This window comes from Typopeltis vanoorti, chromosome 21 (assembly GCF_054136105.1).
Source record: "Typopeltis vanoorti isolate ZY-2024b chromosome 21, IOZ_Tvanoo_1.0, whole genome shotgun sequence".
NCBI classification, from domain to species: Eukaryota; Metazoa; Arthropoda; class Arachnida; order Uropygi; family Thelyphonidae; genus Typopeltis; species Typopeltis vanoorti.
In genome coordinates this window covers 54,248,685-54,271,853 of record NC_143569.1, presented here as the reverse complement: position 1 = coordinate 54,271,853, position 23,169 = coordinate 54,248,685, and the positions used below count along the sequence as shown (strand labels likewise).

Below are 23,169 nucleotides of genomic sequence, written 5' to 3'. Positions count from 1 at the left end.
TTTGCAAAACAAAGAAACTGTCTTGTCGTTAACACATACGTTGATAATAGTTGGCTACGAAGGTGGAAGTGATCCAATTGATATTATCTGATCCATTTAGGAGCATTTACAAGGGGAGGGTGAAAAGTTTTGATAATCACCATGAGGAAATGAGGTAGAACCACATAACTTACACATTATTCTACATATTTCCAAGGAAGTGTTATGCACTTTTACACAACACTGCTCCATCACTTGAAATCCTCTGAAAAAAAAAAGGCTTTCCCTTATTGCACAAACCATCATTTTTGTTTTAGGTAAACTATCAGAACTTTTCAGCTGCCACCTCCTATGTTGGAGTCTTATCGTTATAATTCCGTCTCAGGTTGTAGGTTTGCTTTTGGTTTTCTTACATCGAAGCAGTTTCAAGTTGTATAAGAATGCTTATAAAACGGTCTAAATTGTAATTAAAAAATTTATTGACGAGCCTTCTGAAAACGAAATCTTACCTCTACACGTGCATTAAATAACCGAAATGAAGGATTGACTACTGCCAGAATTTTACTTCACCTCAAACAAACAAACAAAAGAAGTCAAAATGGTCCAATGAATCCCAAATCATCTCTATTTATTCTACGAAAACAGCTTGATATGCTCTTCACAGCTGAAGGGAATTCCTTCAACTCGGTTGCCAGTGTTGTATTTTTTTTTTCGTGTGCTTCAATTTCTCTGCTCCATCACTTTAATGAAAACGATCTTATGAAACTCAGGATGTAATGTTCTGCCACAAACGGACACAGTTATGAATATCCAGATCCCTTCAATAGAAGAATTTGCTATGGGGTGATTGTTTATTAACATGGTAGCCTATGATTACGCTTTGATGGTATTCTGATTCACTCTCCACTTCCATTATGTTGTTCAATTACAGTGAATTAGCATCGAATCCCTTTTCTTTATACAGTACCTGCTGAACTGCGAGTGAAAAACAACGAACTACTCAACCATCTCTATATTTATAAAAGCATGGAGATATCCAAACATTTTTTGCGATATAACGTATACTATGTGGACAAAATTATTTGGATGCCTTACGTGGCATGCAAATATTCAAGGAGTCACAAGCTCATGGCATCAGTTGTGTAGATTCGTATTGTTAAGTGGATACAAATAATTTATATTTGTATAAATTATTTGTACTTTCTTCTGTTGCTGCAGTAGCCTCAAGACACAATTGGCTTTCGTATAAGGCTACTGTGGTTCCGTTGCTGTTTGGCGAGGTTGCGGTCTGTTCTGATTGAGGTATCATCCGGGTGACTTCCTCAGCTCTTCTTGTAGCTGGTAAAACAAATTTTCCACCTTCTCCTGGACTACCTGACATCGTAAAGACTCGTTTGAACGATGATGATTCATATTGCTATCCTTGAAGGTACTGGAGATGTAGCTAACCTTCTGAGCAAGAAAAAAAGAAAAAATATTCGTGAACGTGTCTATTAGTTTTCACGTTGTATTTTAACACTACATTTAAGGAGACATAGCGTTATCCTTAAAATTATTTAAAGTCAGCTTACACCAGTGATGATACAAGCAGGTTTCACGTGATTCTAGAGTGCATGTCAACAGTATATTAATATCATGTGGTATTTGAATAGTTGTCACGTGAAGAAGGGCAAAAATTGTTGTAAAGAGTATTACAGATATAATCATCGCCCATAAGATTCCAATACAAAAGAAACGGTCATGAATAAAGATCTCGACGTAATAATTAACATTAAATGACTTTAAGCACTACTAAGTTTCTTGGAATTTATGTTGTGTTTAATTTTTCTTTCATATTTACTTTTTGAAAAATCATATTATTAAAAACATCATTATGCTTTTAATATTTTATACGTTACGCTGAAAGATTGTGTTTCGTATTCCAATTTTAGTTGGTTGGCCTGAAATGCGTCGATGTAATGCCTCAAGAGAATTTTCTATGAAAGCATTCGAAGAAGATAAAGGCATAGAATATCTTAACCTCCTAAATGATCCTTTTTCAAATTTTGGAGTTCGTATTGATATTAAATCGAACATAATTTACAATACTGGGAATGCTAGTCATGCTTTAAACAGTTTACAAAAGGTTTGTATGCGTGTGAAGCTGTCATTGCTGTGAATTTCTTAAAAACTGTCATTTCTAAGCATGGTTCACTGTACAATTTTCTTTTTATTTCTCTTTCAGATCCATCCTAGGGCAAAGTTCACTTATAAATGGTTTATATTGGTAGATCATCCGATAAGTGAATCGTCTGTAACACAAGTATTTTCCAAATCATTGCCCGGAGTTTTTGATGCTGTTTTCATTGGTCCAAAGCTAAGCCACGTCAAGTTGCCCAATGTATGGTATACTTTTATTGATTTCAAAGAATAATAAGTCAGAGGAATTTTATTCAGGTTGTGAAGTACGAGTGTGGTCTAAAAAGTTCTTGGCCTCGAATATAGATGGGAACACTATCGTCAAGATTTTTTTTTCTAAGTTGGTACATGTATCATAAGCATCCATGTGAAATTGCAAGTCATTCTATCAAGGAGTTTGTTTTATGCAGCTGTCTGAAGCAAATATGTTGTTGTATCCCTTGAAATGGATAAAATTGAGTATCCTTCGGTTATAAAATTCTTTGTAAAAGAAAATTTAACGCCAAAAGAAATTCATTCGAAGTACACTATCGTTTATGGGCATTCTTGTCCTTCGTTTTCGACAATTAAGAAATGAGCTGCCGAGTTTAAACGTGCCGTACCAGCCTTGAAGGTGATCCACGTGAAGGACATCCAAAAAGTGTAACAACACCAGAAATCATTGATCAAGTGCACGATATGATATTGGATAACCGGAGAGTCAACTTCCGTGAAATTTCTGAGACTATAGGCATTTCAAAGAACGTGCAGGATATATTTTTTGCATGAAGAATTGCAAATGAAAAAGCTTTGCTCAAGATGGGCGCCGCGCTTGGTCATAGCAGATTAAAAATGCACTCGCATGAAATTCTCTGATCAGTGCTTGGTGGGTTTTAACAAGAATAAAACTGATTTCGTGCGTCGATGTATTACTATGGATGAGACGTGGATTCACCATTAAACACCAGAATCCAAACAGCAGTCAAAACAGTGAACAGAAGCCGGTTGTTCAGCGCCAAAGAAGAAAAAGTCGGTTCTATCAGCAGAAAAGGTCTTGTCATCGGTGTTTTGGGATACTAAAGGCATTTTGTTAATTTATCATATTGAAAAGAGTAAAACAATAATTGGGGAATATTATCCCGATCTTTTAACCAGACTAGACGAAAACATTCGTGAGAAAAGACAAGGTTTGCCGAAGTAAAAAAACATCTTTCATCAGGACAATGCACCTGCCCCCAAAGGCGGTTTGGCATTAGGATAATTAAGGGATCTGCACTGTGAATTGTTGGAACATCCGCCCTATTCCGCATATTTGGCTCCCTCTGACTTCTATCTCTTCCCAAAACTAAGACGCTTCCTCCCTGGACAGCGTCTTTCTTCGAAATAAGAGGTGATTACAGCTGTATTTTGGGGTATGTTGCAGATATTACTGAGAACCACTACAGGGACGGGATAATGGCGCTGGATCATCCCAGGAATAAACGTATTAGTTTTAAGGGAGATTATGTTGAAAAATAAAAATAATTTTGAAGTTAAATTCTTTTTTTCATTGTTATGCCGAGAACTTTTCAGACCACCTTCGTATACAGTCGTTAATTCAATTCTAATATAAACGTTTATAAATTATCTATTTAAAATGAATTATTATAGTTTGTTTGAAGGTATATTAATATGTTTACCAGTCAAAAAATTCCACACCAGATGCCGCAGATGGAACTTTTTTCTTGCATTCATACAAAATGACAGAGGTTTATATCCCGTGGAAAAATATTAGCAGGTACACGCTGATAATTTGCTAGTAGGAGCTGTTTATTGTTGCAATGTTAACCATCTTCACAGAGGAATAACTCTGCACTACAATGAGTCCAGCTAACTGACCATTTGATTATGGTCAGTTAGCTAACTAACCCGAAAAAGTTTCCTGTGGCCTAAACAAGATGCAAACCCTGGTTTTCAACCAAAAGGCCAGTTTACATCCATTGATCTACGGAGGATAGCAGAATGATGAAAAAAAAAAAAAAACTGCGCTTTTGAAAGAAATTTTATACATTACACGACTTTCACATTTTGTCTATGTTAAGCAGGAATGTCTTGTATATTTCGGTTTCTCGGAAAACTCTTTCCGAAATTCTCCATCGAATCATCTATCTTTGTACTTTAAATAGTTTAATATAAAATATGTTCGTAAGAAAAAGTTTTAACGATAAAATCCGAGTTTTAGTATTTCCCTCGTAATTTTTCTATATTCAGACAAGATTCAGTTCTGTCAGTTACACTTTATATTATACTGTATATATATAGAGAGAGCAGAATGATCATTGACTCGGTTAACATACATAGTTTTATGAAAAAAATTATTGAATGACTAGAACCGAGATTTAATTAAAAAGGTTTTAATATAAACACACTACTGGTTTCGGCCTGTAACAGCCTTCTTCAGGTTACATTATAAAAGAAAAAACACTAAACATTGAGGGTTAAAAGACTATGAACAACATAGACAGTCTTTATACATAATTAGCATGAAAACGTAGTTGTATTTGAAGCTGTTCTTTCATTTGTTGCATTGTTGGCAGAGTGCGTGCTTGCTGCATCACGTGAACGCCAGTACATGATTACAGCTGAATGACTATCTGGGAGGTTGTAGCTTAATTTGTTAATGATTTTCTTGGAATATCCATTAACTTCGAAAGAAGTTTTCAGATGGTTTATTTCTGTAAGCAGTTCATTTGGATCAAATGAACATTGATCATTTGATCAATGTTCATCAACCTGCAGACTACATTACTTCAACTGAACGCAAAGCTATTAAAAGTTTAAAAAACAACAGAGATATAATCATCCTCCCTGCAGATAAAGGAAATGCAACATTCATCCTGAACTCCGAAGATTACAAGAATAAAATGATTGAATTACTACATAATGATACCTGCTCAATACTTGAGAGAGATCCAACTCGTGAACTTCAAAATCGTACAAACAACTTATTAAAAACAACAACTGAATTATCCCGAAACGTCCGTTTATCTCTACGCTCTCTCCATCCGTTAATTCCTCGCATATATGGTGTTCCTAAAATCCATAAAGAGAACACCCCCATTACGCCCAATTGTAGAAGGTATCGATTCTCCTACATACAATCTTTCAAAATACCTTGCCAAATACCTCAAATGTTTTTCAGGGAAATCACCATCCTTTATCAAGAACACTACAGAATTTGTTACATACATCAAGGATATTACAGTTGATGAAAATGACATCATGGCTAGCTTGGACATAACTTCTTTGTTCACTAATGTCCCAACAGATGAAGTCCTAACATTACTCAAGGACAAGCTATCCAAAAAATGTTAGCCTTGCTTACACATTGCATCAGATCCGGTTACTTCAAATTTCAAGATAATATATACAAACAAAATCATGGACTGGCTATGGGTAACCCTTTATCTCCGGTATTTGCAAATATTTACTTAGAAGATTTTGAAACCAAGGCTATCTCTTCCTTTATTTTAACACCTAAAGTTTGGAAACGTTATGTGGATGATGTCTTCATTGTTTGGAGCCATGGACATGAATCCCTTATGGTTTTCCTCGAACATCTCAATAGCCGACATCAAAGTATTAAGTTTACTGCTGAGCTTGAAACGGATAATTCCTTGCCTTTTCTTGATGTCAAACTGACTCGCTCTTCTGGTAAACTAAAAATATCGATATATAGAAAACCCACACATACCAACAGATATCTGCACAGTCAGTCCCATCATTTCCCTCCTCATAAGCTTGGAATAATTTCCACCTTGGGACATAGAGCCCGTTCTCTTCTTGATGATCCAAATGAACTGCTTACAGAAATAAACCATCTGAAAACTTCTTTCAAAGTTAATGGATATTCCAAGAAAATCATTAACAAATTCCTTCTTAATCCTCCTAGACATCACTCAGAAGAAACAAATAGATTCAAAAGCAATATATCTATTCCTTACATAAGTACTGTTTCACATAAATTAGCAAAAGTTCTAAAAAAAATACAATATCAGAACCTTGTTCACTCCATTTCCAAAGATCCGTTCCTTAATTAGCCACCCAAAACCTTGTCATCATCAACTCAAATACCCTGGCGTATATAAAATATTATGTGATTGCGATATTCCTTATTTCGGGCAGACAGACAAATCTGTCGAAATGCGTATGGAAGAACACATGAGAGACATTACTTACAAGAGACAGCGAGCAAGTGCATTATCAAGTCATATCCTTTTCTCGGCTAATCCTAATGATGATAACCAAAGTCACAAAGTCTGCTGGGAAAAATCTACAAACATCTTCCGTTGCAGTGACGAAATAGAGAGAAAAATTGTGGAATCGAGAGAAATCATCTTCAGTCCTGTTCATCTAAATAACAACTTAAGCTACAACCTCCCAGATAGTCATTCAGCTGTAATCATGTACTGGCGTTCACGTGATGCAGCAAGCACGCACTCTGCCAACAATGCAACAAATGAAAGAACAGCTTCAAATACAACTACAGTAAAATAGAAAAAGAATAACATCTACTTAAAGTGGTTACCAGCATTTCACTTTATATTCGAAAAATTATAAATCGTTTTATTCCAGAATTCTTTCCAATACGAAGTGCATCAATACAGAAGACCTTATTTTGGATCCGCATCACTTCTAGATTCAAACGTATATAGCACAAAACCGTTGGCGGAAACTCATGCGAAAGACCCACCAAATTGTCGAAACTTAGGAGGTGTGCAGGCAGTCATATCTGCTAAAAAGGTAATAAACGAAAAACCCTTTTTTTCTTAAAAAACACACAATTAAGTTAAAAATTAATGCACTTTATATCTTAAGGACAACAGTTTCTTACGACGTATAAAAGACTCGAACATTAAAAATATTTAACATAAATAACTGATTTACACAGCCTTCTTGTGAACTCAAACCAACACAGTTGTGTTACTCTCTATCAATATGAGTTCTAAGGCTGATTTAGTGAGATGTGTGTAAAACTCTAGAGTTATTTGTTCTCCAGCAAATAAAAAAAAAACTCTAAATGACCGTTTAATTATGAAACCGATTGAAAACATGTCGGCAGAAAACGTTCCTGTATATCTTCTAAGGTTAGTTTTAGCGATGTAATACTGATTGCTTAATACAAAATAATTGCATTATCAATGAGAAATCTTTTAATATTCCACAAAAAAATCAATTACTGCTATGCCTGAAAATGAGTTACACCAATGCATTCTCCCTATGTTGATATATCGCCGTGTAACACATACAGAAATATAAAGGAAACGCAAAAATCAAAGAACAGCAAAATTTAATATACACTGCTTAGAAAGAAGTCAACGGACACTGTAGCGTGAATCAAAAACAGCCTTGGCGCTCAACTTAACAAGATGAAGGACCGACCTCATTTCGCTGAGATGACTGTAGCAATCTTATAGGGAATACATTGTGCCTGAAGGCATGTAATGGAGACTGTTGTGAGGCAGATGTCTCTTCACCTGCTCCAGTCATCCCATAGATGTCCAATAGGGTTGAGATCAAGATTCTGTGGAGGCCAGTCAACTGTGGGAACGTTCGTGTTCACAAACCACGCAATTATAGAAGCAGACTTGTGACACGGTGTATTAATTCGCTGAAAGCAAAACTGGTCATTTCTGCAGAAATGCCGCAGAGTAGGAAACATAGCATTGTCCAGAATATTCAAATATCTCTCGCAGTTTAATGTTGTGGCACCACAAACAGAGGTCCGTGGATAAATTAGGATAAAGAGGATCATACCATCACACCACCATCTCAGAATTTCATAGTTGAATTTATCCAGGTATCCGCTATACTTATTCCCGTCCATCTGCTCTTTAGGGGGTGTAGCACGACTCGTCGCTTCATAACACAGCCTTCCGAGCTAAATCTTGCCAAGGGCAGGATTTAGTGGCTAACACCGAGAACATAAGTTTCTTTTTTAAATCGATTATCTTAGTTAAATCTATATTGAAATGGATGTAAATATGAATGAAAGTATTTCTGAAGAAAATCGCCTTTGCATTCCTTCATATCATGATTTCTAAAGGCATATTTCCAGACATGACATGAAGAAGAAAACAAGTTCTGTATAGGCATCTAGAAATATCCTCATCATAGGTGATACCGGTCAAGGAAATGATTCTAAATATGTGCTATAAGTTTTTGATTCCTCTACCAACAAAACTATGATGTATCCCCCTACTACCGCCACGAAATTCACCTTTCTTTCTGAGTTTTGTTGATATGCAACTGATGTTTGGTATTTTTGAAAAAGGGTAGATAAACATTTATTAGGTGACCGCCCTGGGAAAGAATTCTTAAAAGAGATATCAGGAAGTTCTAATTGCTACTGGATTAAATATTTCCAACACAACAGTATTCTGAACGCTGATGATAATTTTAAGGAATTTTTGTTACGTATTATCCTCGGAAGAATTTGGGGAACAGAAAATCACTTCTCGAGATAGTTAAGCAGAAACTGAGGAATTTTATTTTATATTATTTATGTATTTTTATTTTTAGAGAATATTAACTAGTTTTGGAGGATACTAAGATGTTGTATATAATATGATATCTAGCGCTCAGATATATGAAAACACCATTAAATATCTAAAAAAAATCCGCTAGCAATTTTTTTATTCCCTATAGAGATGCATGAAAATGAGGTTTTAGAGTGTTGCATAAATTGGATATGAATTAGCCAATTGGGATTAATGGTATATCAGCACGTATGCTAAAGAAATGGTCAGCCGAAAACTGGCTAGGCCCTTGACATATTTGCATAATTTGAGTCAGCTCAGGAACGATCTCACAGGAACAGCAAGAATGTATGAAAATCCCATTGCATACGGGTGGTGCAAAGAATTGTATAACTATTGACTTATCAGTATTTCTGGAGTAATTGTAAAGTTTTTTTAGAGGAGTTGGTAAGAACATACGTATACAGAAATAGGTGGACAAACAAGATACAATTTGCAAGGAACAACATGTGTTTAGTAAAAGGAAGCATGTCTAAGCAATTTGCTCGTATTTTATAATAATGTTACGGCTGAGTTGAATAAAGGGAATGGATATACTATGATACCATTGGACTTTGCTAAGGGTTTGATGGAATACCACATGAAAAATTGTTGCATAAGCTAGAGAATATGGGATTGAAAAATCGACTGTTGGCTTGGAAAATTGGGTGGCTGAAGGACTGTCATCAGAAAGTGATATGCGGGAATGTGCATCTGTCAGATTTAAGTTCAGCAGTGATGTGTTCCAAGGACGGGTCCTTGGACCATTGTTGTTTAATTAATCTATTATTGATTCGGGAAAGAAGCTTGCCCGTTCCATTCTTCGACCGCTACGGGAATCGGTCGGAGAATGGGTTAGAAAATGTTCTGTTTGGCAACTAGATTAGAACTCAAAATGGCTTTATCTAAAAGTTCATACGGTTCGAACATCAAGTTTTAACTAAGCGTCAAAAATTAAACAGCGTAATGAGTAGAAAACATCACATTTGCCATTATATATATATGAATTTCAATTATTCTATTGTTATTATTTTTTTAATTTTTTTACAGTCTCTAATCTCCAATAAGTATGGGATGGTCTGATAGTGGAAAAAAGAAATGTTCTCCCACCTAAAGAGAATCATAAACATCCATATCCACAGTGGGACATTATCCGCTCTTCAACCACTTGTCTGAAGGTTCGAATCCCGCGTTTGATTTATTCATTTCTTACTTGAATATCATCGTGCAGACAAGCGCACTGCTTATTGGAAGCCTGAAATGGCTTAAAAGTTTCTTTTTTGGTCTCTGCAGCAGGGTTTCCAGATTATGTAAAAAAGATACTAAATTTAAAAAGATTTAAAATTCAACTACAGTTGAATTTTAACTTTAAAAGTTGAATTAGAACTGCTAATTTTCAGAATAAAAGCACACTGAGTGAAAATGACAATGATTTTAGAATTTTTTTTATAACTAGTGAGTAGAATTTATTTTAATAAATTTGATAAAATTGTTTCAAATTTGAACAACAGATAGAAACGCAATCGTCAGTCTTATAAAATGAACTTCTACAAGTGGATTAATACCACATCATTCTAAATCTTAAAGCACGCTCATTTCTGATCACAGAAAACCTCTCTCTTTGCATGTTAAAGCAAACAAAGAAATGAAACGTTAAGTATAAATGTATGCAAACAATTAAAAGATTTATCTTATTGCAAAAATATTTTAAAAATATAGAAACTGCATTTAAATAATGATGCCATAAATTAAAATAATGATCGCATTTCATGTTAAAATAGAACTAATAACTGCGTTTTAGATGTATATTTAATAAAATAAATATTTTCAATAAGTTACTGAAACCGACCAGAGATGGCAGCTCATCCATGACGTCCAGGGTAGCAAACAACCAAAGAATGCTTTGCCTTGATATATTATACCTGATGCATATTTCCCACGTGACTTTGGTAGGTGTAGATTACTCCACTACGCATACATTGTGAGCTCCCTATACTGTTGGTGAATCGTATTTTCTGGAAATAATTTTTCATCTTGGCCAACCAGTAATCATTATAAAGAATACTATGTTTTTTATTTAGAAAATATAATAAACCTTACACTAAAATCGTGTTAAAATAACATTTTTTTTTGTATTTCAAGAATCCATTTTTTAACATGGTTGAAGACAAAAAGGGAAATTTGGTAATCAGGGGAGGATTAGCAGGACACTTTTTGAAAACTGTGGCGGAGACACTCAATTTCAAGTAAGTGCAAAATAGAAACTTTAAAATATACGAAATCTTGAGTAGAGTATTCAGAAATACCTAGTTTTCTCTGTATAGGTATTTAAGAGTTCTACGACTACTCTTAAAAACAATTGAATAAAGCAGTTAGTCTGTTAAAAGTATTTATCATATAGTACACTTATTAAGTGAGAGTATTTAAGTTACTTAAGCTTCTTCAGTGTACTGTATATATTTGTGACATAATCAAGTTTTTTAAGTTTCTCAAATGTGTAGGAAAACTTGCATCTTTTTATTATTTTTATGTTTAATAAGGCCTGTAGTGAAGAAATCTCCAGACAACGAACCTGGTCGAAGGTTTAACGGAAGCTATACTGGTATCTTAGGAATGGTCTACAAACAGGTCAGAGTTTATTACAGTTATTTAAATTAAATTCACTAACGAATTTCATAATGACATATGGACAGAGCCTCTTTATCCTGTGGGTTAAATGGACTATAGCTCAGGGGTGCCGATCTCCATATATGTGTTAAATAATACATATAATTAATTATATGTATTATTTAATTATTGCCCAATCCAATGTGATTAAGGTGCGAAAATTTTTAGTCCAGGCAGCTCAAACTTGTTAAGGCGCCACATAATATGGGATTTGTAATCAGTAGGAATTAGACATGTCAAGATAACTTTTTCTTACATTTACTTGTTAATTCATTCAACATTCATCATACTGTAATCAGTAGGAATTAGACATGTCAAGATAACTTTTTTTACATTTACTTGTTAATTCATTCAACATATAACTTCAAAAATTTATTTATTGATTTACCTGATATATTTATTATTAGTTTGTTAATAATTTATCATTTATTTATTCAATTATTAATATTTATTTAACACTTCATAACATTTATTACCGTTTATGATTATTAATAACGGCGAATGAATAGTTCAGCCGGAATTTGTATTTGAATGGAGACGTACATATTCAAAGGACATGAAGATAATAGAATTTTGTAAAAGCAATGGAACCTAACACATAACACCACACGTTTGATAGCAGTACTCTGGAATAGTATTGAAAAATCTGTATCTAAAATATTTTACGCTGCTGTTAGTCAAATGTTTCTTTAAGCCTTAAGTTGATGGTATTACGGATAGATGGCACTGAAATGAATATCTGTATTCTTTAAAGAAATTATATTTGGAAATTAATGAAGCTAAAATAAGTATAAGAGGTCTGAATAACTCCATTAAAATTTAGGATACACTTCATTTTAGATGAATGTTTGAATATAATTCAAAATACATTTTGAATTATACACAATATAATCCAATTTATACAACCTAAATTAGAATAATTAATTATGTCAGGTAATATAATTTAATAAAATATAATTGACAAGTCTATTAAAGTGTTAAATTGAACTTTTTAATAGAAATTTGGACTGAAATGAACAGTTTAGCATTTGATATGCAAGATCTTACCGTTGTCATGGGAACAGAGTGACGTCGTAGTTGTATGGCAACAATCCAATCAGATTAAATACACGAAACTAATTATACAAAGACGAAATAATTGTTAATACTTTAAAATAATAATAACTATTCTCCTATCTGAGAAATAATTATGAGTATAATTATTTCTTGTGTGATATTTTTCATACAGTAATGATTAATATTCCTTGCACGATATTTTATTTCTCAATTTGTTTCCCGATATTAAATGGAATTGCTGTATTACTAAAACTTCGCTTCGAAAAATAGTAAACTTTTTCCTTATATTTTTAGATAGCAGATGTTTCGGCCTCTCCGTTAACTAACAATTTTCAGCGGAATTTAGCTGCAGATTTCATTCATCCGTATTACAGTTTAAAAATGGTATTCGTTACTAGAGCACCAAAAGCTGAGCTGAAACCGGAGGTGTTGGCTTATCCCTTTACTCCTAATGTAAGTTTTTTTTTAAATGTATTATTAATGTATATTCTTAGATTTTAGAAATATTATTTCTGCACGTATAACCGCATGTCTACAAAGACAATGGCTCCATTGGATAAAAAATAAAATAGAATAAAAAAAATACTGTAGTCGAATTAAACATCATGTTATTTTTATGTTAAATTAATTAAATATAATTAAATATTAATTTAATTAAGATTTCAGTGACGTCCTTTTATTCGGTTTCTTATATTAATTATTTGAATTTTGTTATATCCCATTTCAAATTAAAATCGAGTTATCAGTTACTCAATAAACTGATTTAGTAATTTGATTAAAAAAAAACACCATACTAGATATTTAACTAAAATTCTTGATACTAACTGGTGAATGATTTCTATAAGTTTCGATAGCATTAGTAACATTGTTTCGGACAGCTTTGATAAATCGTTTAAAATCGATTTATTTTTGCCAGCTTTGTAGGCCAAATGCAAAACGGTACTCAACAATTAGTAATTTAATGTAAATTTATATACGATATCGAAGTTTAAGTAAACTGTGTGTGTATTCCTAATCATATATCATATACTTATGTATAAGTATGACTCTGTTTACGTAGGGCAAATTGAAGCAAAAATATAACTGGAACATATGTCAATGCGTTAGGTTCCATTCTGACATTTCATTAATCGACAGAAAATGCTTAAATGTTTTATTTCATGAACTTTACGTAGTCAAACGTGGCAGTAGGACACCAATCAGACATAACCTTTCAGCTTCAGCGTCCTGTTATGTAGACACCAGTGCATGTTTGTCAGTTCACTTGCCGTTAAAGTTCTTAGTCGGTGGTTAATTTAATTCACTTTTTCTCGTCATATTTTATATCGTGGTTTTGTTTAATTATTGAAATTTAGGCCATAGTTTAATCATTTAGTATTGTAGCTTGTTTATAATGTCGTAACCGTCGCTCTCTCTCTCTCTCTCTCTCTCTCTCTCTGTGTGTGTGTGTGTGTGTGTGTGTGTGTGTGTGTGTGTGTGTGTGTGTGTGTGTGTGTGTGTGTGTGTGTGTGTGTGTGTGTGTGTGTGTGTGTGTGTGTGTGTGTGTGTGTGTGTGTTATTAAAAGCCAAAAGTGAATATTTTTTTTAAAGAAAACCTTAGTTAAAATTGGCATTTTCTTCCCTCAGTTGTGGCTCCTATTTGGAATATCAGCAATCTTCATTTCTTGCTGCATATATGCTATTGCGTGGGCATCATTCGAAATCCACCGTGGCCCACGGATCAACATATGGGAAGCCATTTGGATTGTAGTAGCAAGCATACTTCGTCAGGGTAAGAATAACAAAATGATGTGCATATTTTCATACTGATGTTTAACTAACAACGAAGTTATAGTGAGAAAACAGCACTAAAGCTGATCAATATATTTTACAGGTAGGAATGATAAAATTCTCCAGTACAGAGCTTACAAAATATTCTTTATATTCTGGTTATTGTCGCAGTTTGTGATTATATCAGCTTATTGCAATCTTCTACTGTCCTTTATGACGGTTGTCGTACGTGATCGACCTATAGAAACCATTGAAGAATTAGCAAAAGCTGTAAAGAAAGGGGATATTCTATGCGGAACAGTGAAGAACACGGCAACACACACCTATTTTGAGGTGAGTTTGTGCGTTCTTTAATTACAAATTTAATAGAAATACTATGTTTTGTTAGATGAATATGATGAGTATAGGAGGGATACTATTATTACCACTGTGACTGGTATATTTCATTTAAATGATCTAAATGTATAATAATAATAATTTTTTGACAAAGTTTATTATCGACTTCACATATACAGATTATTTACAAATATACAATTGAAGTGTTACTATTATATTTTTATTCACTACAAATATTCAGTACTAAATGATATGGGAATACCTTATTTAAGTGTGTATAAATAATAATACTAACAATGTATTTAAATTTTTTCCCTTATATTTACAATGATTAATTGAATGTGTTAAGAGAGAGAGAGATATTTTTCATATTAACAATATTGGTTGTGGAATAATTTTATATCAATATACACATAATTCTTTTCTGCATTTTGTCATCATTTATATTTCAATCTGCAGTTCATTTTAATTTACAAATTACAGTATATTCACAGTTTCTTTTTTGCTATCAGTAGGGAATGCTGAATGGATTCATTCACTTTTTAACATTGCTATTTTTTTCCCGACTTCTAATGAAACAAATGTCATAAACAGTTGACACAACAGTAACGAAGGTTGCCCCTTTCGACAATAAAAAGAAACCACAGGTGGTCAATTATATGGAAAAATAGGAATCTTTTCAGCCAATTTTAGTTTTTTAAGGTTCCTGTATTCAAAAGGTAGTTTATTTAGCATGTCTGGGATGTATGAGCTTCGTGTGGCCTTTCTCCACAGCCAATGTGACTTTTGGCTGTGGGGGTATTTGAAATCCGTTGTGTATGTTGGTGGCGTTGTGTATGTTTCCAACTTGCATGTCTTGAAAGAGAACAGAAAATCCAATTCACTCCTTACGCTCAACTGTAGAGCATGTCGCCCACCGGATGCAATTTGTTGTACACAAGAAAGGTCGGCACATTGAAAATAGTGTATGTGGTCCATGAGACCCTGATTCTGATGAACAAAAGATTATCTCCTGTGATTCAATCACTACATTTATTTCTGTGTCTCTCACAAGTTGTTGTAACTCGCCACATATCCAGCTGGAATGAGTGACGTAGCTGTTGTTTGCACCGTCGAAATGTTATTATTCCATTTTATCTGACTTTAATGTAATTATCCGATTGTTTTAGGCTCTGCCAGCGCCAAAATTTCCCCTCCCCTATCGGCTACTTTTGGCACTAAATCTTTTTTTTTTTTTCGCCGATATCATCTCCCTATGCCTTCAAAAGTCTCAATATCAAATTTGGTCTCATTCCGTTTATTGGTTTTAGCTACACATGTCCTCAAAGAGGGAATGTTATTTTATAGCCACCCTATAGATGGTTTACGTGGCTATTCCAGATCAAATCTGCATTGAAGTAAATTCCAAGGTATCGTATTGTATTAACCTGAGTGGGGTTGTGGTTTTGGTGTTCTGTGTGTTTTTGATGTTGGAGATTGGATGTTGGATGGTTATATACATATGTTATCGACTGGTCGAGTCGGTGGATTTCTGAATTTAATTAATTTTGTCTTATCTGAGTTTAGCTGTGTGCAGTTTTTGGTGAGCTAGTCAATGATCAGAATTCTGTCGTGCTGCATATTTGTTCGGGCTAAGCTTGCGTTATTATGGATGGATATTACAGCTGTGTAATCTGCGTATTGAAAGATCTTGCCTTTAACAGGTAGATAGTCAATATCGTGCATATAAATGTTGAAGAGAGTTGGGGGAGAGAACACCCTCCTGTGGCATTCTACAGATTACTGTTAGCTCTCTACTTGGGTTTGACCCGATACGTGTGATATGCTTTCTATTTTGAAGGTAGTTTGTAAACCACCTGTGCAGAGGCCTATCTATTCCACCGTGTCTCAGCTTTTCTAATAAAGTTTGATGTGTGAGTGTGTCAAATGCTTTAGTCAAATCAATAAATACTACCATGGCAATTTTGTTTTTATCTAAGGCGATATTAATTTCGTCCGTAAAGTCTTCCAGGAGAGATATTGGTCCCTTATTTTTCTGAAAACCGTATTGTGTTTTGGAGATAATATGAAAGTTCTCTGTATATGGTGCAGGTTTCCTTAGTACGATCCACTCCATTATATGATTGATAATTGGTAGTGTTGCTATGTGTCTGGAATTGCTGATTAAAGTTCATTTTCCATGTTTGTTTATGGATGTGATTATTACAGTCTTTAACACACTTGGTATCTGTCCTGTTTTAAATATATTATTTATCAATTTTAGTAGGATAGGGCCTAAGATAATTGCGCGTTGCTTGATATCCTTAGGTCTTATACCATCAATTCCTGGGCCTGTGTTCGGTTTGATTTGATGTATTACAGAGAAAAGATCTGCTTCTTTTATGGCTGGAAACCGTAACGTGTGTTTTGATTGTGGTCCAAGTGGAGGATCACGTTTTGTGATTGGAGGAATATTTCTATGCAGTTCTTGGATGGCGTCTGCAAAGTATTGGTTAAAGTTATTTGCTAGTGTTGTTCGACAGATTTTGCGTCATTCATGAAGGTGTGTTTTATGGTTTCAGAGGTGGTGGTATTGGGAATACAATCTAGTATCTCGGTGATCAGATGCTAGGGTTGTATCATGTTGTTTTGTGCACAGGCTAATTTGTCTTTGTAGTAGTTTCTTTCTTTCTTTTTTTTTTTTTTTTATTTCTTATCTGCGTTGTAAGGCGATTCCTTGTTAACTTATATTCGGTTTTTACAGCTGCGTTATTTGGATTTCACTTTAATTGTTTCCATAAAGTGTCCTTTCTGTGTATATCTACGATTAAGGTATGCGTTATCCAAGGATTTTGGCTTATTTTTGAAGGAATTCTGACTTTTTTTGCAGCTTTCTTATATATTCCTCCAGTGTGAGTTTAATGTTGCTGGATACAATATATAACATGTATATAATAATCTATAATATATAATAATATGTATATAATATTATTATGCTGTATACTGTACATTATAATATTATAAAATATAATATTATAAAATATAATAATAATAATAATAATAATAATAATAATAATAATAATAATAATAATAATAATAATAATAATAATAATAATAATAATAAAAATAATAATAAATACCTTGAAATATTAGAAGGCAATGATATCCTCTACTCAAAAGTTAAACAATAGGCAGCATCAGAATACATCAGAAGAGTTAAAAATATTCTGAAAACAAAACTAAATGGGCTAAATACAATTAGTGCAATGAATTCTCGAGCAATACCAGTGATCCGATACACAGCTCGCATAATAGATTGGACAAAAGAAGATCTAAACAAAGTGGACCGCAAAACTAGAAGAAAAACTAATGACTATGCATCATGCATTACATCCACGAAGTGATCTGGACCATTTGTACCTACGGAGGAGAATAGGTCGACGGGGTCACCTGCAAGTGAGACAGAATGTGGAAGAAGAAGAAATTAGTTTAAGAAGTTATATCGACAATAGCTCTGAGCCAGTGCTTCAAGCAATTACACAAGAGGGCCTTCTGAATGCAACAGGAAACAAATCCGATTACAAAAAGGAATAACAAAATAACCAATATGTGTGTGTTGGAAAAATAAACCCTTGCATGGCCAATTTCTTCGAGATACTTAGGACAAAATTGACGTGAACAAAACGTGGCAATGGCAACGATAAGGATACATTAAAAAAGAAACAGAAAGATTTATTCTAGCAGCTAATGAACAGGCATTACAAACTAATGCAATCAAAGCAAAAATTTTGAACATCAATAATAACACCAAATGCAGATTATGCGGATTAAGCAGAAATGCAGATCAGAAAGATGAGACTGTAGAGCATCCAGTCAGTGCCTGCAGCAAAATAGCTCAGACTTTATCAAACTGACTATAAACAACACCATGATCAGGTGGCCAAAATAATTCATTGGCATGTATGCAAAAAATATGTCTTTCCTACTTCTGATAACTGGTGGCAACATAAAATACTGACAGTATTGGAAAACACATTCACTGGGACTTTAGAATACAAACTGATCGGCATTTGGAACGCAATAGACCTGACATCACAATTATCGAACATCAACAGGTTTGGATTATCGATATCACATACCAAGTGATAACAACATCAACAACAAAGAACTGGAAAAAATGACTGAATATCGAGATCTGGTAATCGAAGTTGGCTGACTGTGGCTTAAACACACCAAAATCATCCTAATAGTTATCGGTGCACCTGGTGGAATTCAAATAAACTTCAAATAAACTATCCAACTATTTAAAGAAATTAAACATGAACGAAGTGACAGCATTATTTGGAACAATCCATATTTTACGACGCTACCTGACGGACTATTCTTAGATTCTTGGGTATAATCTAAATTGATCAGTATCAACAGTCATATTTTTATTTACAGGGTGTTCGGGATAAATTTGACAGTTTCGTAAGGAAAAAGAAAATCTTCTTTGTATCTATTAAATTTAATGAATTGACAAAAAAACATTACAGGCAGAGTTAATTACAATACTATCAACAAGATTTACTCAAAATAACCACCATTAGCATCGATCACAGCTTCAATTCTGCTTCGGAACCTCGAACAAGCTGATGCTACAGTCTCCCTGGGAAGGGCCGCAAAAACTGTTTTAATTTTATTCATTAACTGGGCTTTTGTATTACTGGAAGTGCGATTGGTGTCTTTTTCAACTGCGCCCCATACAAAATAATCCATGGGGTTAAGGTCTGGGGAGTTTGGAGGCCAAACATTTGGACTGGTGAAGTCGTAGAAATTTTCAGACAACCATTTTTGACTTTTCCCAGAGGTGTGGCAAGGGGCCGAATCCTGCTGCCATACATACGGCCTACCATTGGCTACCCTTGTTATCCAGGGCTTGACTACAGTTAGCAACTCCACGAACAAAGCCCGAATTCCAATGCCAGGGTTCTTCAACACCTGTTCCTGCAGATTTGCGAGGAATTCTGCTGTACGAACGCAATCAGATCGTCTGCTAGGGATCTTTCTTCTTGCTACATCCTCGTAGTCACCATTGCAAGTCTCTAGTTCATGCCTGATTGTTTTTACTGTATTCAGGAAGCATTGGGCAGCAGTCGTAATATCCTTATTTTGATGGCGGGCACGAATCATCATGATACAAGTTATTCTCTTCCATGATTCAGGTGGGTTCCAGCTATCCATCCTTTCTGACATCTTGTATATGAATGAAGAAGGGTCCAAACATTTAAATGAAGAGAAGTGTGTGTTAATACATGTAACTTACGGAAAAATATAATTAATTATAAATATGTCAAATTTATCCCGAACACCCTGTATATGATCTCTTGTTTTGACTGTGTTTCAATTATGTGAATAAAATAATAATAATAATAATAATATACAGCTAGGGTTTACTTTTATATGACCCAGAATGCATGACATATTTTGCAACTTCCACTTTACAGCTACTTCAAAATATGTTTACACGGAATACAGAATGCTTGGAGCCTCAGTTGTTATAGACGAACCCTTTGGTTGGAAAAACACCGAGTTCAAATCCCGTATATGAGGAGAGGAACCTTTATCAATAAAATGGTGAGTTAACCTATCTCATAAGGAGGTGGAATTTTTCTATGGAAATCGGGTTTTTCATCTTTGAAAATAGGCAAACCGGTCCTGAATTTGATTGATAATGTATTGATGGCCCCGCTGATTCCTATGACATGATTTCTTAAAGAAATGATAGTGAGACACATATGATCAAATAAGGCATTGCCTTATCAAACAACATTACAATTCGTTGTAATGTAATTTTGTATATAAATCGCCAATACTTTCTGGTTTATTGGTTTTGATGGATGAAAAAACCAGAGTTTCCGGAGGAAAATCTCTTTACATCCGTATGAGGTTGACTAACTCAACTTTAGTAGGGAATAAAATATATTTAATTTATGAGTTTAAATTTCTTTTAAATCAAATTATTTGAAACTTTAATAAGGAACGGCCCAAGGAAGTTATTATTCTAGAAATATTTAAGTGTTTAGAAAATAATTTGTAGCGAAAGAATTCTATAGGTTACTTTCTAAACTATTATTATTTGAAAAGGCAGAAGGCGTTTAAGAAGAATATCAAATCCAAGCATGAAATTGTTGTTGTCTTCCACATTTTGAAAGATTACATTCTCAAATGCTACTCTTAATTTAATAAATATTTTATTTTTTCTTGTAGAAAGCTGGAGGTAGCGAAGCATTGGATATTATTAGGAATCACATAGTGCATCACGAAAGTTCTCTGGTAAACTCAATGCAAGAGGGCGTGAGTAGAGTGCTAAGAGACAAATATGCTTTTCTTTATAGCGATGGTTTAATTACAATACTGTCTGTTGATCACGGAAGACAACATTTCTATATAGGAAAGGAAGACTTTTATTCCCTTTCTGGAGGAATGTACATCCAGCATTCCCATCCATGTAGAGAAGCTCTGAGTATCACGTGAGTATTACGAAATAATGCTTACCATTGTTATCTGAAAGGCGAACTTCTGATATTTAATCAAGCACATTATAATGATGATATACAGGAATTGATTATTTTTTTACTTTTATGATAAATTATTGTAAAACATATAACACTAAACTTTAAACTACCCTGTACATAAAGTAGATTTATTGTTAAAAGGTAGTTTCTTATTATATAGTTAGGGGCAGTTTGAGTGGGAATGGAAATATCTGAGGGAGTATGAGAGTATCAAGAGTGTGAAGTTGAAGGGACAAAATCTGCATGACTTATCCTGTATATGCATTTTCTGGTTACTATTACATTAAAAATGATTTTTTTTATTTTCCTTCTAGGATACTGAAAATTATAGAAGCAGGACTGGATATCAAGTGGAGAAATCTTGAATTGTTCCTTAAAGAATTACCGTCGCAATTAAAGTCGGAACCCGCTTCGGAAAACACAGTTCTTCAAATGAAGCATCTTTTCGGCGCTTTTATCGTAATTATTTCTGGATGCATCTTATCACTCCTAGGCTTCTTTATAGAAATCCTAAAGAAGGTTTTAAAATAAACACACAAAAAACTCTTTGGACTTTCTTCCTTATGGGTACCAAAAGCATTAACAGCAATTTAAATTTTGGCTAGTAGTTCGATCACCACCGTATAAACAAATGAGTAGTTGTCGTATTCTTCAAAATATCTCATAAACTAAAGGACAATAGGTATACACTTAGTAAACATTTTATTAAAGGGGTTAAGGTATATTGGATTAAATTAAGAAAACGCATTACAATTAAAAGTAATCACACCGCAAAAAATATTCACGAGATTGCATTTGCGTTATAATTACGAGAGTATTTAAAAAAAATAAGATGATGGTATTGCGCAAGAAACGAATCGTAGGAGATGGATTGAATATGTTAAGAAAATGATGTGATCGTCGGTTCTTCACATGACCACCAGATGTCACAAGTGGGTCATGTAAGGCAATATTGTCAGTTACAAAAGGCACCATGACTGCAAATACAATTCCTAAGTTTTGGCAAAAACCTTACCAAGTTAGCAAGATAATTTGTACCAAGCTGGCTCCTTCAAAATATCCACTAAAATTAGTAGTTTCTCTTTAAATTATCCTGCTTCATTAATAATGACAAGCTCACATATAGATGGGAATATTTTTAACGCAGTTTTTTTTAAGCATGACAAATCCTGAAAGAATAATCAATACGTGTAAGTTAGAGTATGTAATCGTAAATGTTCATTGGTAAGTGTCAGTACTGATTTGCTAGCTGCCTACTTTAAGAGTGATTCTGACCAATAGCCTTTAGTAGTAAACAATCAATCAACTGATTGATTGTTTACTGCAAAAGGCTACTGGTCAAATCATTCTTTATGTAGGGATGCTTATAAAAGCGTGCTATGGAGACGAGCTTCCATAGTTCCTTCAGTTTATGAAGTCGCAGTTGTAATTACTATTCTTATAAGATTAATCTTGAACCCTCCTATAAAAACAGTTTGATATTACTCGAAGAAAACATACTTCTCTAATCCATGCGGAAAAAAATCATTCTACTATAGTACATACTTTTCTTTCGTTGGAAAGAATGAGGGAATCATAACGTACTTTTCATGTTCTTCCCGATGAACCGGAGCATACTATACCTAGATGGGTTTTTTTTTTGCCGGTAGGAGAGTATGATTCTATAATTTTCCTGTTTTAAATTTTGTCATTTTTTCGCAGTGAAAAGCAGAATATTGAGTTGTAAAACGCTTCCTCACTCGCATGAAACATATGCAGTCAATGCTAATAAAATGAATTCGCGTTCAGAAAAGTCAGAATGAGGGAATAAAATGATTATAATATTTAATAAAATCCTTCATAGTTCTAAAACTCGTTAGTGGAGGAAAGTGTGGCATGATGGTAGAGACTTGATTTTCTTTGTCGGAAGGATGTGGGGGGTTCTTTAGTTGTCCATGCAAACGTATATTGTCCTTCTATAGTTTGCTTTAATTCTTTAGGAATACCAAATACTTACTTAATTCTCTTTTTTATGAGGCACTCAGCATTATACATAATATTCATCCCTGGTTTTTGCTTGATAACATAGGTTGCTTCCATCTATTAATATATGAAGTCCTATATATATATAT

At 33.9% G+C, this 23,169-nt stretch overlaps 1 protein-coding gene across 1 annotated transcript in view; it reads left to right on the top strand.

The window, feature by feature from the left end:
- The window catches only part of LOC150094858 (glutamate receptor ionotropic, delta-1-like), a 76,857-nt gene extending 55,268 nt beyond the window's left edge, over positions 1-21,589 (top strand). The window contains exons 5-14 of the mRNA XM_090411682.1: positions 1,911-2,104; positions 2,204-2,359; positions 6,751-6,918; positions 10,836-10,939; positions 11,234-11,321; positions 12,711-12,869; positions 14,043-14,187; positions 14,290-14,519; positions 20,751-21,013; positions 21,373-21,589. Coding sequence (XP_090267808.1) covers positions 1,911-2,104; positions 2,204-2,359; positions 6,751-6,918; positions 10,836-10,939; positions 11,234-11,321; positions 12,711-12,869; positions 14,043-14,187; positions 14,290-14,519; positions 20,751-21,013; positions 21,373-21,589 — 1,724 coding nt within the window. The remainder of the gene's footprint in view (positions 1-1,910; positions 2,105-2,203; positions 2,360-6,750; positions 6,919-10,835; positions 10,940-11,233; positions 11,322-12,710; positions 12,870-14,042; positions 14,188-14,289; positions 14,520-20,750; positions 21,014-21,372) is intronic.
- Positions 21,590-23,169: the final 1,580 nt, after the last annotated feature.